The sequence below is a fragment of the Physeter macrocephalus genome, chromosome 7 (assembly GCF_002837175.3).
Source record: "Physeter macrocephalus isolate SW-GA chromosome 7, ASM283717v5, whole genome shotgun sequence".
NCBI classification, from domain to species: domain Eukaryota; kingdom Metazoa; phylum Chordata; class Mammalia; order Artiodactyla; family Physeteridae; genus Physeter; species Physeter macrocephalus.
In genome coordinates, this window is record NC_041220.1 from 29,886,324 (window position 1) to 29,905,225 (window position 18,902).

Consider the following 18,902-nt stretch of genomic DNA (forward strand, 5'->3'; position numbering starts at 1 on the left):
AAAAAAAAAAAAAAAAAGGAAGAAAAAAATTCACACTTTTTTTTTTTTTTTTTTTTTTTTGGCGGTACGTGGGCCTCTCACTGCCGGGGCACGAACCCGTGTCCCCTGCATCGGCAGGCGGATTCTCAACCACTGCGCCACCAGGGAAGCCCCATTTGTTTGTTTTTAAACACATAAGGAATCCAGGCATGATGTGCCACTATAATATACACTTAGTGAAATATCATCAAAATGACAACATTGTAGAATAAACCTGGGTTATGTTTAAATGTCACAGATTTAGTTGCAAACTCTGTGTGTGTGTGTGTGTGTGGTGGGGTTATTTTGACATTACCTACACGTGACGTTTTCTTTTGTCTCGCTAGTACTGTAGACGGACGTTTAGATGGCATTTGACGTTCTATAAGAGAGAGCGGCCCTTTTGTACCATTTGATCCTCACTCCAGTACTGTGGGTAGGGCTCCATTCTCTCCTCTTCCATATTATGTAGGAAACCATGCACTTGTTACGTGTGCTCCCTCATCTCCTACCCTCTGTCATTTTTGAAGTGACAGCTGTTGCTCTTCGAGGCTCTCTTTATGCTAGCAGTTTTCTACCTCTCTTCTCCCCTTAATCTCTGTTTTCAGGTATCCTGAAGGGATTTTCATGCGCCGGGTCAGTTTCCTTCTCCACTTCACTATCTAATGAGGTATCATTCTACCTGTTGTTTAGGCAAAGCCTGTAAAGTCAGTCTTGGCCCTTTCGCTCTCACCCCACATCTAGACCATCAGCCTATGTCTTCTTTAGCTTCAGAATATTCTAGGAATATGGCCAGTTCTCCTGACTCCCCACCCCCCGTCACCCAGGCATCTCTCGCACAGATTACTGCAAAGGCCACCCTGCTTTCACCAGGGTATCCCTACAGTTTATTTTCTATACAGCAGCGGAGTGAGCCTTCATGTTGCTCTTCTCTAAATACTCCTAACAGCTCCCTTTAGAGGCCCTGGGCCCACCCCGCCTGCCCTCACACCCGCATGGCTGCCTTGCTCTGGCTTGGTTCCATGCTGAGGGCCTGGGCTTTGTTCAGGCTTCTGCCAGATCCGCATGCCTCACTCTTTTTCCAATAGTCTTCCAAATACTCTCCACTCAGACTTCTCCTTACTAGAGAAGTTTTCCAGCCATCTTCTTTAGAGTGTCCTCCTTACGCTCCTTTATATTTTTTTCATACTCTGACAGCCATTTGACTCGCTACGTATTCCGTTGTTACATGGCTTCTTCCCATAGGATGTAAGCTCCTTGCAGGCAACAGCTGTGTTCCGTTCAGCACTCTGTCCTCAATGCCTAGAATAAGACTTGTCAGGGAATAGGCACTTAATAAATATTTACCCAATGAACAAGTGTGAAGATTGTGAGCTAGGGCTTCGACAGTTTCATCATTCCCAAAGATAATTAAACTCCAGATGGGAAATTTGAAGAGACCCTCAAGGAGAATCATTTTAGTTTCACTTAAAGTACATATTCTTGGCTGTCTTGCTCTGTTTGCTCTTTACAAACATACAGACTCCCACTTGACCTAGCTTTCCATTGCAAGCGTGAAGGCCGTAAGGGGGATGCTCTTTAATGGGAAAAGGTTAGATTTGGATTTTGCTTACTTTTGGCAGTGGCTAATGCATTGCTAATCTTCAGTAAATTGAGGTGCTCAAGAGATTAATACAGGTTGCTGAGACCGGTACTGAACAAAGGCACAGAAACTTGTTATCTGTTCTTTCCTCTTGTTTCCAATGAAAATAACAGGAGGAAATTATGGCGGACACCAGGCTGGCAATTTTAGTAATTCTATTAATACCTTTACCTGTAGCTCTGTTTATTGGGTACAATGGCTTCTGCCTCCATCACAGCCCGAAATTCTAATTAATATTTGTACTAGAACAAGAATTGGGTATTCGAGAACATTCCATGACTGCTGATTTTTGAAGTATATTTTTGTTTCCTGATGCCAATTAAAAATTGGCACTTGCCACCTGTCTCTACAAGGATTAAGTCACTAGCCTAGCTCTGAGGAACTAACTGCTCCAGGGCTATAGTCCTCGTTTTGCCCCAAATCAAACTGACCTCACAGCTCGTACGTTGTACATTTTTTTTAAGTCGACACTGAGTCGTCAAATAATTATGTTTCAGTAAATATGACCAGAGAAACAGATCCTTTGAATATCTTTGTGTGAGTGATCTACTTCCTTTATGCATATTAACAGCAGGAATGGTCAGAAATGAGATGATAATCAAATTGAAATTGTATGTTTGTTTAAAAAAAATGACTTTTGCTTGGTGTAGGAAAAAGCATAGTCCAAATGTGTGTTTTCCAGCACCACCAAGCAACTGACTCCACTCTGACACTACCTGGAGACAGCATCAGATCCAGCAGGTTAAGGGCTCAGTTGGACAAGATGGCCCCACTTCTGACTAGCAGATGCAAACTATTATCTATAGAATGGATAAGCAACAAGGTCCTACTGCATAGCACAAGGAATTATATTCAATATCCTGTAATAAACCATAATGGAAAAGAATATGAAAAAGAATGTGTATGTATGTATGTATAACTGAATCACATTGCTGCACACCAGAAACTAATGCCTTGTAAATCAACTAATTCAGTTAAAAAAAGAAAGACTACCCCACTTCCGACATCAGTCCCAAGTCCTGGTTGTTACCTGTGCTTCTGACTGGCTACAAATAAGAGGTTCCTATGACCCCTTCCTTGCTAGAGTAGCTCACAGAACTCAGAAACATTAGGTAAGTTTAGCAGTTTATTATAACAGATGATATAGAGGATATGGATGAACAGCCAGATGAAGAGGTGCACAGGGCGGGGTCTGGAAGGGTCCCAAGTGCAGAAACTTCTGTCCCCATGGAACTGGGGTACGTCACTCTCTAGGCAAGTGGATGTGTTTCCTGTTAACCTGAAATAAATAGTCTGCTAGGTATTTCTCCAGCGGAGATGGGTTTATTCGGGATCAGCAGAGAATGGCAGTTTAGGGCCTGCAACCATGGGGAACCAAGGGCAAGTTTCTGCACGGCAAGGGAAGGAGAACACTTTCATTGAGAGGGGAAGAGAGTTGAGAGGGCTGTAGTAAAGAGTCCCTGGCTTTTCTTGGGCTGCGTCCTGGCCAGGAAAGAAGAGTGGTCTTTCTTCTTGTTGGGCTCTGCGATGGTCTGAAGCCATGTGAGCTCCCCCTTCTGGTGAGTCTTCCATTTATTAATTTTTTACATTACCAACCTGGAAGCTCATGAACTCTTGTTCAAGAGTTGTTATAGAGCTTACTTTGTAGCGCTCCCCTCTTCCCGGAAATGGGTGGATAGAGCCGAAAGTTCCGATCCTCTAATGAGTGCTCTCTTGGGGCCCTACCCTAAGTCACCTCATTAGCATAAACTCAAGCATTCTCAAAAGGGGCTCCTTACAAATGACTAGAGACATTTCTCTTGCTCAGGAAATTCCAAGGGTTTTAGGAGATTTGTGCCAGGAACCTGGGACAAAGAGCACATACACTTTCTCTTACATATATAGTGATTGCCTTTTAGACTGAGTCAGGCTAAAGGACGGTGCTGCTAGGTATAATTTGGATGCCTGTGGCATTGTTGTAAATTATGGGTTAACGGCAGTCCCAGGGATTCTTGTGATTGATCACACTGCGCCTGGCACAGTGGATCTGAACACCCAGAACGTTAGGAAGCTGTGGATAGAAGCTGACCTGCCATGCCGGGGTAATTGCGGTAGCACAACCAGGCGAGAGAATCCACTAAAATTAAATTTAAAAACCACGTTGGGGGCTTCCCTGCGTGGCGCAGTGGTTGAGAGTCCGCCTGCCGATGCAGGGGACACGGGTTCGTGCCCCGGTCCGGGAGGATCCCACGTGCCGCGGAGCGGCTGGGCCCGTGAGCCATGGCCGCTGAGCCTGCGCGTCCGCAGCCTGTGCTCCGCAACGGGAGAGGCCACGGCAGGCAGAGGCCCGCGTACCGCAAAAAAAAAATAACCAAAAAACAAAAACCCACGTTGGTAAATCTGACCCTGGTGTCATTTTCTTGAAGGACATTTCCCAGTAACAATAACATGAAAAATCCACCCTTAACCTCCCCTATCTCCATTTTATTCAATACTCAACACACTCACATTGTTTTTCCTGGGAGTTGTGTCTGTTAACTGCTAGTGGCTGAACTCTCCATCTCTGGATATTAGAGGCATAAAAAAATCATGATTTTTATGAGTGTTAGGTAGAAATTCTCATTTTGGCTTAGTAACAAACACTCTTATTATAGTTAAACATTACTTTAATTAAAAAAGGATATGATGCCAAAATAATTATTACCTGTTAGATACTTTTTTTCCCCCACATTAAAAACTTTTTTTTTTTTTTTTTTTTTTTGTGGTATGCGGGCCTCTTTTTGTGGTGGTAAAATATACACAACAAAGCATGATTTTAACCAAGTTCAGGCAAGCAGTTCATTCAGTGTCATTAAGTACAGTCACACTGTTGTCAATAAACACCGCATTCCAGCTCCAGAGCCCTTTCAACTCGAGATACTGAAACTCTGTGCCCATTAAGCACTAACTCCCCAGCCCCCTTGTGTTCCCAGCCCCCGACGACCATCCTATCCTACTTCCGTCTATGAATTTGGCTGTTCTGGGTACCTTATATAAGATAAATCATACAGCATCTGTCCTTTTGTGACTGGCTCATTTCACTTAGCATAATGTCCTCAGGGTTCATCCATGTTGTAGCAGGTGCCAGAATTTCCTTGCATTCTGTGGCTGAATAATATTCCATTATCTTTGTAGACCACATTTGGTTTATGCCTTCATCTGTCGGTGGACACTTGGGTTGCTTCTACCCTTTAGCTGTTGTGAATAATGCTGCTGTGAATGTGTGTGTGCAAGAATCTCTTTGAGTCCCTGCTTGCATTTCTTGTTAGTATACACCCAGAAATGGAGTTGCAGGATCATATGGTCGTTCTATTTTTAATTTTTTTTTTTTTAGAGAACTGCCATACTGTTTTCCATAGCAGCTGCATCATTTTACATTCCCACCAGCAGTGCACAAAGTTCCAGTTTCTCCACATCTGTCATTCTATTTTTAATTTATTTATTTATTTTTTTTTTTTAGAGAACTGCCATACTGTTTTCCATAGCAGCTGCATCATTTTACATTCCCACCAGCAGTGCACAAAGTTCCAGTTTCTCCACATCTTCACCAATACTGTTATTTTTCTGGGTTTTTTTTTTTTATTTTGGTGGGGGGAGATAGGGTTTTTTGGATTATTTTCTGATATTTTTTTGTTTGTTTTTTGTTTTTGATAAGTGTGAGGTGGTACCTTGTGGTTTTGATTTCTATTTCCCTAATGACAAGTGATGTTGAGCATCTTTCTCTGTGCTTAGATATGGCCTCTTTGGAGAAATGTCCAGATAAATACTTCTGGATATAAAATTAGCCGAGTCAGGAAATACAAGATGCCTCGTAAGAACAGTTCTGAGGACCAGAGGTTTCTCTACTGTTCCTCTGTGGAGCCATCCCCTCTCTCAATTCCCTTCTAGTTAGACAAGAGAAGCTGGAACCTTGCTTTGGAATAGTCTCCTGACCATCTGGTGCGTGTTCCCTCCCAGGGGACAGGACATGGTGAGGACTTAGGAGCGTGAGTGCCTGCAGATGGGCTTCCAGCCCAGGCCTCTCTGCAAGAGCCAAGTTCTTGAGATGGTGCCGCCACTTCCTCACCTGCTGCCTTCACTCCTGAGAGCTGTGGCGACTGGAATTTGCTCAGCCCTCCTTCCCAGGCCACTTCATTCTTAGGCGATTTGTTAATGGAAATAATGTTTATGTAATTTGGGTTCTACGTGTGCGGTTCCACCTTGGGTGTCAGTTGTGGTTGGGTAGGTTTTTCATGAAGTGCCTTTTCCTGTTTGATCTTCAGTCCTTCGGGGTCAGTCTCATCACAGAGAGCAGGGGTTTGCAAACTATTTCTGCAGAGAGTCAGTAAATATTTTAGACTTTTGAAGATCACGAGGTCCCTGTTGCAACTACTCAAGTCAGCTGTTGTAGCAGGAAGTCTACATAGAAGATGCATAAAGGAGTAGTCCTGGCGCTGGTCCAGTACAGCTTCATTTAGAATAACAGGCAGCAGGCTATATTTGGCCCATGGACTGTCGTTTTGCAGACCTCGGGCAAAGAGTTTCACTCCGAACCATCTCTAATTTGACTGGCCTCCATTATTTTAACATAGGCAGATATCCAAGTGGAACAGAACCGGCAACACTTTTACGAACTGTCTCTTGAATATGTGTGTAAGCTTCAGGAAATCCAAGAAAGGAAGAAGTTTGAGTTTGTGGAACCTGTAAGTATAAATAGCAAGTTGCTCCGCTAGTCGAATTTCGTGATATAATAGGAATGTGTTTCTTTGAAGATCTAATTTATGGTTGCTAGAGGCTGTGGTGCATAAACACGAAGCAAGACATCGTAAAGTGTACACAACGCACCCAGAGCCATGAAGTCAAAGAATCACTTCTAAATAGTGGTTCTCGGCCTTATTTGCACAGCACTGTGTAACGAGTATTATTCCTTTTGCTATATGGTCTCAAGGACTCTGCAATCAGGTACAATTTCTGCCATCCTAGCTGTAACTCCACCCTTAAAAAAAAAAAGGCCCCATGAAAGAAATTATACTGGAATGTGAGTGAGCGTGGGATATTTATGGGATAATCTTTATTCAAGTTTGTTCTAAAGCAAGTACATCCATCCAAACCTTGGTACTTTCAGCAATTATCGGTAACCAACTATTTCCAGTACAATTCACAATGCTTACGCAACCTAAGTTAAGAACCAGTGTGTGGAACATTTGAAACTATTTTGTGAGTTACTCTGACATTTCTTTATACTTATTTTAGAAACACATGATTTTTTTTTGTGCTTATATAGATGCAGTCTGAGCGCTTCAGTTACTTATATGTTAACATATCTACGAATATATGTATCTTCTGAATCAAAATATAAAGGGTATTTTGTACTGTGGGTTTTAGCAAAAAAAAAAAAAAAAACAGGTACACTGAGATTCATGATTGTCAAGATTCACTTTAATTTTAACATAGACTATATTGCATGTGATTTTAAAAAACAGCTTTATTGAGATATAAGTCCCATGCCATACAATTTACCCACTGTGTGTATGATGTTGAGCAGCAAACCAAAAAAAAACAAGTAATGATTCATTAAAAATTAGCATTCGTGGAAGCTATGGTCCAGTGGAGTAACTGAATTACCCTAAATTAAACAATTAGAGAAAACCTCCTTAAAGCTTTCTTTTTATGTGAAATCATAATAATGGCCTACATTTTATTGACTGAGCATTTACAGTGCTCAGTCCTTGTTCAGGTTGTTGTTCTAAGTACTTTTCTGTGATCATGCGTGTATTCCACACAGTACCCTACTGAGGAGATACTTTAATTATCCCACTTAGCCAATGTAGAAAATGAAGTAGAGAAACTTCAGTAATTTGCCCCGGTTGGGAATTGACCCTTGCCGGCCACTTGACGACAGAGTTCCAAATTCCTTACCATTACGCTGTGTGACATTCTGAAGACGGTGAATGTGAGGATTTCCTTAGCCCTCACCCCAGATCACTCTTACTCTAGATCTTCTCACATGTGGGGGAGAAGCAGTGCCCTCTGATCAAGAGGGGCAGGTGGAGAGTTTGTAGGAAGCTCGGGGCTTAATCGCTGCCCTGCCTCTGCTCCTCTCTGCTCCCGTCACTGAGCGTCCTTGTCAACAAAACAGAGAGGCCACTCTGTGCTGGATGCCCTTCGAAAGAGCTTTTAGCTCTTTGATCTGTGTTTCACTTTCCTTATAGGTTCTATCGACCTATAGCGGTAAGGTTTCAATTATAAATGAATATATAGGGATTCTCTTGACTAAAAAGGACAAATGGGTGAGGTAGAATTCCATTTCTCCTATACAGCACACTGTAAAAGCTGTCTAATGGCTCTGATATTTAAGGAAAAAAAATCACAAATCCTTTTATTTTTTTATAGGGACCAATTAATGAGTAATATGCAGTTAGATTTAGTTGAATTCTAGTGACTTCCTTTTAATTATTGTACTTCGATAGAATCATAATGAGATGAGGCAAAATGCGTGGCTTTTTAATTTATTTTCTTCACTGAGATTTTTTGGGTGCTAATGTCACCTTTTCTCCTTTGTTTTAGATGCTGTCCTTTTTTCAGGGAATGTTTACTTTCTATCATCAAGGCCATGAACTTGCCAAAGACTTCAATCACTACAAAATGGAACTACAGATCAACATTCAGAATGTAAGAAAACGAAAGCTTTCTCCTAAAAAAGATGTTTGAGAGGTGTAGTTTTGGTTTCTTTGGCGTATGAAAAGCCTTAAACTAAGACCAGGCTGATCTGTTGGTACCGAGAAACTGAGGCTACACTGCCACCTTCTGGTCAGTTCTTGGTGTAACAAACTGTTCTCCAGCCAAGGGAGGCTCTGAATTCTGCGGCAGGCGGCTCTGTTTTTTTGTTTTTTGTTTTTTTTTTTAAGAATTCATTTCCTGTAATTTATTTTTATTCCCTTATTTTCAGAAAAGTCATGAAGTATGTTTTTACAATCAGAATTTCACATAATTTCCTTTATTTTTTATTTTTCCAGTTTTATTGAGATATAATTGACACACAACACTGTGTAAGTTTAAGGGTTACAGCTTAATGACTTCACTTATTATATTGCAAGATGATCTCCGCATAAGTTTAGTTAACATCTATCACTTCGTGTAGTTAAAAAATTTTTTTTCCATGTTATAACTTTGACTATCTACTCTCTTAGCAACTTTGAAACAAGTCATGTGGCAGTGTGACATAGGTATTCTGCACTTTGTGAGGCAGTTCTAAGGATAACCTCTGTTGTGTAAGTCTAAGTCCGCTCTGTATGAAACAGACAAAGCAGTCCTCCACTTTAAATTTAAGGCATTTCAATTCTAATTTAAATTTCTTCTGTTACTTCTATGTCTTATTTGACATTTATTCCCAGATAGGCTAACAGTTCCAGTGGAATTTCTTTCCTGTGTTTTGTGCCTGCTTATTCACCAACGTATTGGTGTTCACAGGTGCTGTTGGCTCTTTATTGTTTTCCTGGAAAATGTATGGTTTCTGTTAGGTCTTGGATAAAGAGTTTTTTTGAGAACTATTAAACAGTATAATGTATGTGATTTTGATCAGAAGGTGGTAGATGTTTTTCCTTTCAACACTTTTGTTGATTTTGGAAGTGTCATCATTGAAAAGCTATTCAAGTTATGTTTAGTGTAATTTCAAACCTCGTTAAAAACACAGTGAGGGAGTTTTGGGACAGACTCTCAACTCATCCTGAAAGACATACAAGGAGAAGGATGGGGATCTCTGTGCTGTTTGCTACCTGGCCTTCAACTTCTTATAATCTTAGAAATTGAGGACTAATGGTTTTTGTGTAGGTTTTGTTTCTAAGTTATTTTGGTATAGTTCCCTACATTTGGAAATGTAGGTAACGAAATCTCTTGTGTTTTGTAATTTATACATCAATTTGTATTTGAAGATTCTACATTCTGTTCAGTTAAATGACTAAAAGAGTAGATTCCTCTCTACACCCTCCAAGATCAGTGATATAAGGTAACATAATTTAAAAATATGTCAAAGTGTATATGTGTAGATTAGTCCTAACTTCAAAAGTGTCTCTGTAGGTAGTAGAACATTTAGTCTAATGATGCTGTGATGTATCAGAATACTTCTGTAGGCAGCAGAATACAGCATTTGTAAAAAGAACATTACATAGTTAGTTTAGAAGATTAGGTTATAATCCTGATTTTTTTTTTTTTTCCTCCTCCACTAACTGTGTAACTTGTGTCTGTACCTCATCTGTCAAGGGCAGGGCTGGCCTGGATGAGAATCTTCAGGCATAACTGATCCATAATTTGTGTAAAATGAGGAGGCAGGGTCCTTATTCAAAAATGAAGAATTTCAAGGCAGCGGTGGCAGAGCATTAGATCAAGTGCGCGACCTTCTGAGTGCAGGGCTGCGGGTGACGGCACGGGCTACCTGCCCGTGAAGCCAGCCGGGCCTCAGGGTCTGGGGTGAGATATGGGGACACATCAGCGTCTCCTGGGGGCTCCAGAGAAACTGTCCATGCACAGCTTGCTTATGTGGAATTTCATTTATCACACCCACCCTGGGGTCAGGGGCCTATAGTTACCTTAAATACACCAAAATAATCTCAGCGAGATTCGAGATTTAAATGGGAATGAACAATGCTCAGGCATGAACTGTTGTAAGCAACGCTTGAAGACAGCCTATCATTTGAAATGGGTCAGCTGGTTAATATCTAACTTAGTCTATTAAGAACCCAACACACATACTTGGTAACTTTCATTTCCCATAAAGAACTGGGCGAAGAACAAGCTACTGGAAAAAAATCTTTGCCTGTGTCCTCTGGAACTTCAGGATTGTCATCAGGAAGTTGCCTGGGGTCCTCCACCTCTCTGCCTTTTGTTCTGGCTCTTTCTGAGGCTGCTCCTGCAGCTCTGCAGGTAGAGGCTCTGCCTTCCGCCTCACCTTCAGTGTTGAGGACACCTGATCCGGAAGTCGCCTGTGCTCTTTACTTTTGCTTCTAACTCATTCTTTGCCCTTCAGAAATACCAGCACCTTCGAAACACATGCCACTCATTCTACCTCACCTGCTATATCTCAGTATTGCTGTAATTTACTACTTTCTTGGCCATTTCTCTCATTCCCTGATGATGTCAGCTTTTAGCATATCAAAGGGTAAGTGTTGGCGGTATTAAAACTACGTATTACAAAAATCCCAACGGTGTGTTACTTTTTTTTTAATTGAAGTATAGTTGATTGACAATGTTGTTAGTTTCAAGTGTACAGCAAAGTGATTCAGTTATACATACATATGTATGTATCTATTCTTTTTCAGATTCTTTTCCATTATGGGTTATTATAAGATTTTGAGTAGAGTTCCCTGTGCTACACAGTAGGTCCTTGTAGTTTATCTATTTTATATATAGTAGTGTATATATGTTAATCCCAAACTCCTAATTTATCCCTCCCTGCCCCTCTCCCCTTTGGTAACCATAAGTCCATCTTCAACATCTGTGAGTCTATTTCTACTTTGTAAATAAGTTCATTTGTATTATTTTTTTAGATTCCATGTATAAGCAATATCATATGATATTTGTTTTTCTGTCTGACTTCTGTGTGTTACTTTTTATGCTATGCGTATTTATGTATTGAAAGAAATGTACTGAAATGTTGAAACCAAATCTTAGAGTTAACTGTCTGTGCACTATAATGGTAGAGATAATTTTGGTCAACTTTTAGCTATTTTACTGTAGTAAAAAATGACAAAAACCATTTTATAATCAGAAGAAAGGTAAAAGTTATTTAAAAGTGAAAATAACCTATCTCCCCCCAACTGGTTTCACCTTTTCTGTTGTAAAAATTGTTAGACCTTTTTTTGAGAGAGATTCAATCTTTCTCCATTTTCCATAATCTAGAGTAATTAATGGACAGCAAAAAAGAACAAGATGGTTTTTAAAAAATAGACTTTCCAGAAGAATGTAAATTACATCAAAGTTAAAGGATATTAAAAAAAAACTAATTTAAAATTTTTGTGATCTCTATCTGCAAAGGAGACCAGAATAGAATTCTTCCCAGGAAGAAGTAGAATCCTAAGAAATTTTAGGGATTCCGAAGGAGTCCCTAGAAGATACCAAGAATAGTTAAGAATAATTTAAGGATATGCACAGATATTTTTGTTACAGTTTTGTGAGCAAAGTAGAACACTAAAGTGATAAACTATGTTACCAAAAAAAAAAAAAAAAAAAGATTGGAAGTGACTGTGTAAAAATATGAATGTGATTGTTTTTGAGAGATGAGTTTTTGGTCACTTTCTAATCTTGTTTATACCTCCTCTTTTTGCCTCCAGGCAGGGCTGTTTGTGCTGTCCCCTCTCTCTGTTTTATAATGTTGTGAATTAGCTTTTATAATCCAAAAAAAAACACATTAAAAATGTACTTTCTCTTTCACTCAGATATAAAATAATAAAATTTTAGTTTGATATTGAAGATTCTCTTTTTTTCCTTTGTTAGGGAATAATTGTCACTTTTCAGTGACTTAATTGCAATTAATAATAATAATGCCACTTACATTTATTTTGTTACCACGTGCCAGGTGTTACCTATGTGCTTTTCTTTGGATTGTACACATTTAGTCTTCAAAGGTGTCCTATGATGTAGATTTTTTTGATTCCTGCTTCACAGATGAGGACCATGAGGAAAAAGAACTTGCTGAAGTCATACTGCTTTAAGGCCAGGGCAGCATTGGAACTTGGGCAGGCTCTTTCCAGGGCCCAAGGCAGTTGGTTTCAGATTTAGTGTTGGTGTAGAAATGGGTTCATTCATGGTGTATCTGGGGTCAGTAAATATAGGAGCTGGGGAACATCCTGACATGGCCATTTGGCTTCCCTGGACCTTAACAATTTCTGGGTAACCTGGGAGTCCCTTTAATGGTAAGATCTCAGATTTAGGTACTGATGGTAAACCTCAGCTCGCGTCTACCTCTCAACAGTTCTAACCCACGTTCCCCTCACTCCCATGGAAGGTGTCCTTCGGGTATTTAGACTTGATCACCTGTTGACCTGGCCTCCACTGCACTCCATTCCTTACTCTGTCACCTCCCCATTCATAGGGCACTTGAGGAAATGTTTGAGGATTGCAGTGAGGGGTGTGTGTGAGCACCCTACCCCTTCTTTTCTGTTTTATTATGTTGGGAGGTTACTAAAGCAGGCTGCAGGAGGCCCACCCCTGATGTTTTACAGCTGCTTCGTGAAACCCTCTTTTTATATATATATATAGAGAGAGAGAGTGTGTGTGTGTGTGTGTGTGCGCGCGCGTGTGTGTGTGTGTGTGTGTGTGTGTGTGTGTTTGTGTGGCCTCTCCCGTTGAGGAGCACAGGCTCCGGGCGTGCCGGCTCAGCGGCCACGGCTCACGGGCCCAGCCGCTCCGCGGCATGCGGGATCTTCCCGGACCGGGGCACGAACCCGTGTCCCCTGCGTCGGCAGGCGGACTCTCAACCACGGCGCCACCAGAGAAGCCCCCTCTTTATATTTTTAATTATCCTTTTGCTCCCTGAATGAGGTCATGGGGCCAGGATGGGAAAACTTAAATGAAAAATGGCAATCTGTACTTGGAATTAGCCTTTGCCATCCGCCTGTAAAGCTTTATTTCTGGATAAAACTTAGTGTGAACAGTGCCTCCTCTCCCCCCTCTTTCTTTCCTCCTTAAATATGGGTGTGAACCTGTGCTAAGCCTGACCTGCCAGTTTTGTGGCTGAATTCCAGCTTAGTCTCCACATTGAATCCTCCTCCCCCCAGTAGGTGATGTAATGAAATATTTAATTTATAAGACTTAAGACTCATTGGTTTGGAAATTTGTTTATTTATCAAAGCATGCAAGGAAAGGAAATACTGCAGTGGTGTTTTATAAGCACTGGAGAACGCTAGGCTATCTCATAGGTTATTGTGAGGATTAAAGCACCGTAAACGGCTCTCAGTCATGTCATTCACAGGGTAAACACTCTCATGTGACCTATTGTAACACTTAAGGTCTAACATTATTATTATTTGATGATATCTTCGTATTCAGCCAGAAATTAGAATTGGAAATTGCTAGGTTCCAGCCACTCTGTTATTTGCACTCAAATTTTGAGAAATGTAATTTTCACCCTCATTTGTAATTTGCCTAAAATGATACATTAAAAAATTGAGCTGAACCGTCCTTTCCCTTCCCCGTGCAGAGTCACATCTGAGGAAGGAGGGCAGTGAGGGCAGGATGTACTGCATGGAGGGGTCTGTGGCAGTGAAAGTGGGGGTGGGAAGGTACAGAGGCAGAACGTACAGAGGAGGTGGCTGGCATATTTGGGAGATTGGTTACGTTGAGCAGATAAGTTAATGGAGCAAATAAGTAAATCTGTTGAGAATAATGGGAGACAGGTTTTTTACTGTCTGAAAAGAAATGTGCAGAATTGGAAAGGGGTGGGCTAGAAAGAAACCTGAAGTACTGGATTGGAATTAAGTGTAATGGTATGAACTCATGGGTTTTAAAATAGATAGATACAGAAGTTGTGCTATGTACATGTACATATAAATGTGTATATATATAAATATATTCACACACATAGATACATACATACATGCATTTTCTCAGTCTGTCTTCCAGGAAGACCTAGAAGCAATAGCACCCCCTTAGCTGTGAGCACACTGTCCCTAGATCTTGGTTTCTAAATACTACCAGAGTGAAATAAGTCAGAAAGAGAAAAACAAATGTCGTAGATTAACGTGTATATGTGGAATCTAGAAAAGTGGTACAGATGAACCTGTTTGCAGGGTAGGAATAGAAACACAGATGTAGAGAACAGGATGGGATGAATTGGGAGATTGGGATTGACATAAATACACTACCAGGTATAAAATAGATAGCTAGTGGGCACCTGCTGTGTAGCACAGGGAGATCAGCTCGGTGCTTTGTGACCACCTAGAGGGGTGGGATAGTGAGGGTGGGAGGGAGATCCAAGAGGGAGGAGACATGGGGATATATGTATATGTACAGCTGATTCACTTCATTGTACAGCAGAAACTAACACACCATTGTAAAGCAATTATACTCCAGTAAAAAAAAAAAAATACTACCCTCCCCTCTAAGGAACAATGACTCCTTTGGAGAAATGGCTGATTCTAGGACTGGGACAGAGAAAGTGTAAGGTAAACCTGGGATACCTTTTTGGACCAGAGGGTAAGGGGTTGCTCAGAGAATTAAGGGGGTATGTCAAGAGAAACAGGAGCCAGCTAGAAGGGGCTTCTGCTGGTCAAATCTAGGACAATTTGAGCATTAACTTAAATAATGAGAATTTGGGATACAACTCATTAAGTTAATTGTGTGTGTGTGTGTGTGTGTGCGCGCGCGCGCACATGCGTGCACTAGCATCTATACATGCATGACACGCACATATGTGTGTGTATGTATGCATAAATATTAGATACACAGAGATAGAAAGAAGCGAGGGTTGCGGAGAATCTCAGTAAGGTGACAAAGAAGGTGAATAAAATTAGGGTATAATCAGTATTAAGATGGGGACAAGAAATCCCAGAGACATGAGAAACAGGAAGGCAGGAGAGGGAACAAGCCATTAATAAATGAGCCCACCCTCTTTGCAGCCCTGTACATTCTTATAGTACATAAACAAATTAAAAAAAGAAAAAGCTCTCAGCTTGTGTTTGAAATAAGCCTCTGCAGTTAAATTTCCCCTTTACAGTGTACATTTATAAGACTCTCCATCCCCCTAAAAAATGTACTCTTGTATCGTTTTTCTGCATTTAGAACTCTTGGTAACCCCTTTCATTGTAAGGAGGAGAGAGGAGGAATTTCAATAATAATTTTTCATCTTAGCTCTTCCACAGTTTCACATCAGCAGTTTTTCGGTATTAATACAATTATTTTTGAGTGTAGATGGAAGAAGTGTCCAGAAACTTGGTGGTGCTGACTCGTCAGGTTTGCCTGGGTATTTTCGTCACTTCACCTTGCATGTCGATTTTCAGTCTAGCCATTTGACAGAGATATTGACATCCCAAGTCTCCCGGGCTTCAGAAATGTGATTTGTCTTTTTAGATATCAAAGGCATTATTTGTAAGTGAGATTCCCCCCTACTTCCGTCTTCTATGAAGAAACATCATTTTCAAGTGCAATTGCCATGACCTGGAAAAAATGACACTGATATTTATTAGTTTGCAAAGAAGAATTAAGTTTTTCAGATTCTGAATTCTTAGACATATTGCTGATATAATAGTAATGAGTCAGATTGATTGTTGCAAAGGAAAGACTTCCCAGATAGATATTTTATGGCCTTTTTTAAAAAAAAATCTAAGATTTATTAATATTGTGAGACCTGCAGGCAGGAATTCTTATGTTGAATAATAGAATTATTCTTGGTGTTAGAAAGCTTCAAAAGTAAATAACCTCTAGTAACCTTGGTTTCTATATCTCTGTTAACTACTTAACCACTAATTTTTTTTCTTTGCACAATGATCTCAACAAAGAGATACATGGGAAAGGATGGGTGTATTTTGAGAAATTTATACAAAAACACTACAAATTTAATTATAGTTATCTAGAGACTTAAAAACGTACATGAAAAAGCTCCTGTGGGAACTTAAAACTTGTATGTGTTTTTTAAATCCTTTTCAGACACGGAATCGTTTTGAAGGAACAAGGTCAGAAGTGGAAGAGCTTATGAACAAGATTAGACAGAATCCCAAGGACCACAAACGAGCAAGTCAGTTCACAGCGGAAGGCTACCTGTATGTACAGGAAAAAAGTAAGAGGCTCTCCAACAGTGGTGAATAATTAAAAATCATTTTAAAACTCTCACTGTAATTACTCTGATACTTTTGGAGTAATTATTCCTACCACTTTCTCGCTCTCTCCTATCCTGGAAGGCATAAGTTGGGGAAAACACATTCCTGCTCTAGGGAGGGGACGGTGAGATTAGGAACTCTGTGAGCACCCTGCTTTCCAGCCACACCCCCCAAATTCTGTGCCACACTTTGTTAAAACTTGCTTGCAAGGGAGCCAGGATTTGGTGACAGACTGAAAGCGAGGTGGGATAGTACCTTCTTCCTCATTTCCTCTCATCCCCGTCTTTATCTCACACACACAGACACACACACACACACATTCATATACATATGCACCCCTCTCCCCATAACCCTGTTTCTCCATGTTAAAGTCAAGAAGGACATATTTCTCTTCTCCTTTCCCATCATTTCTTTGCACATTTCTTTGAGACCGTTTTTTGTTCGTGTTGAAATTATCAGGGCAATTGCATATGGCTACGAAAAAATACTCCTTGATGACATGCTAACTGATCTCACTGAATTTTCAGCATTGTTGCCATCTTAGTTGTTATGCAGTGTGTAGAGTGTCCTTATTTTGAAATTAAGGCACCCCAAGGCGATTTCAGACTTCTGACAGTTTGGTCTTATTTTAATGAAGCTCTTAAAGTTTACCTCTTCCACTGTAGAGCCTGACTGCTAGTCAGTAGGAGGAGGAGTATGTGAAAATGTTTCCGTATTTCCTGTTTCTCTCCCTTCCCGCCTTTGACTGTAGTTGGGGTGCTTTAGAGTTTTTGTTTGTTAAGTGGCTGATTTACAGGATTTTCAAACTGACCAATTTCATAGCAGAGAGACTCATGGAACAGCCATGTGATATGGGCGTTCATGTTATACGCAGTTGCAGAATAGGGGTTCTTTTTCCATTTGCCCTTATTTAATGTGGGCTTAGTCGTGAAGACTCATGATGAACAGGTACTGGCACGGCAGAACTCTAAATTTTTCTAATTTTTTAAATTTTTTTTTTCAAAAAAACTGAGAGGTAATTTATTTTTACATATTTTGGTTGAACAGTAAAAGCGTGCCGTTTCTAAAGGTGCCATTAGGAACAATAGCACAGCAGCTACTGAAGTGTGTATAGAGTGAATGTTTTATTTTTTAAAAATTGTATTGAAGTATCCTATATTTACTAGTTTGCATCTGTTAATCACAAGCTCCGAATCCTTCCCTCCGCCTTTAATTTTTTTTTATCCTCTTAATCTCAGTTTGTTTATTTAATTTGAAAGAACTAAAAATACAGGGTAGAGACATGAGAAGGATAGAAGTTTTGTATTATAGGTCCAAAGGGAAAAATCACAGGAAATTTTGATTTTTAGATTCATAACTGTTGCTTAACTTACTGGCTTTGAGAGAAATGGGGCTGAAATTGGACTGAAAAAAAACAACAAAAACAATAGTGACAGAATTCTTCACTTGTTAGCTGTATGCCAGGCACTGTGCTAAACTCTTTATCCAACTTGTTTCCTTTAATCCATTAAAAACCCCTGTGAAGTGTACAGTGCTGTTATCACCCCATTTACCAATGAGAACATGGAAACACTGAGGAGTTAACAATGTTTCCTGGATCATACACCTCCTCAATGCTGGAATCGTCCTAGGCTGGAGTCCGTGTTGTACCCTGTCCTGCAGTATTGCCTGAAGCTTGGATGGTGTGAAAAACCATCACTAATCTCTGTGCTCAGAGCTGGTTGAGTAGGGTTGGGTGGTGTCAGGAGGGGATGGCAGCTTAATCAGTGAAGGACCTTGATATCTGGGGCCAAAGACTCTGAGGTTTAGCTTTGCCGTTTCTCAGGCATTTGGTCTAAGCCTAAGACTTTTTAGATTAAAAAGACAGTAGGACTTCCCTGGCGGTCCAGTGGTTAAGACTCTGTGCTTCCAGTGCAGGGGGCATGGGTTCGATCTCTGGTCGGGGAACTAAGATCCCACATGCTGCATAAAAGCTTAGCTTTACCATTGTTAGTAAGGGCAGCTACTTACAAGGTGCTTTAGTGGATTTAAAGCACTAGATGCATTTATAGACTAAATGCTTTTCTGCACTGTGATTCTACAGTTCTGTCATTTTTTAGAGGCCAGAATTGAATCCAAAACCATCACATATATTCAGTGGAATTCTTGAAATCCTCATGAGCTCTTCATACGTGGACACAAACAAGAAGCATAGTTTACAATTAAGAGATTTTCAGGTATAACAGTCTAGCAAATTATTTGGAAAGTATGTCTTTTTTTTTTTTTTTTGCGGTTCGCGGGCCTCTCACTGTTGTGGCCTCTCCCTTTGTGGAGCACAGGCTCCAGACGCGCAGGCCCAGCGGCCATGGCTCACGGGCCTAGCCGCGGCATGTGGGATCTTCCCGGACTGGGGCACGAACCCGTGTCCCCTGCATCGGCAGGCAGACTCTCAACCACTG

The 18,902-nt window shown here is 40.6% G+C and overlaps 1 protein-coding gene across 8 annotated transcripts in view; it reads left to right on the forward strand.

The window, feature by feature from the left end:
- ARHGAP10 (Rho GTPase activating protein 10) overlaps positions 1–18,902 on the forward strand; it is a 337,918-nt gene that overhangs the window by 131,032 nt on the left and 187,984 nt on the right. For all 8 annotated transcript variants that reach the window (XR_008617779.1, XM_028491748.2, XM_028491747.2 and 5 more), the window contains 3 exons: positions 6,250–6,360; positions 8,225–8,329; positions 16,295–16,424. Coding sequence is in view for 7 of the 8 variants with exons in the window: in XM_028491748.2 (XP_028347549.1) it covers positions 6,250–6,360; positions 8,225–8,329; positions 16,295–16,424 (346 nt within the window). In the remaining variant the exon portion in view is untranslated. The remainder of the gene's footprint in view (positions 1–6,249; positions 6,361–8,224; positions 8,330–16,294; positions 16,425–18,902) is intronic.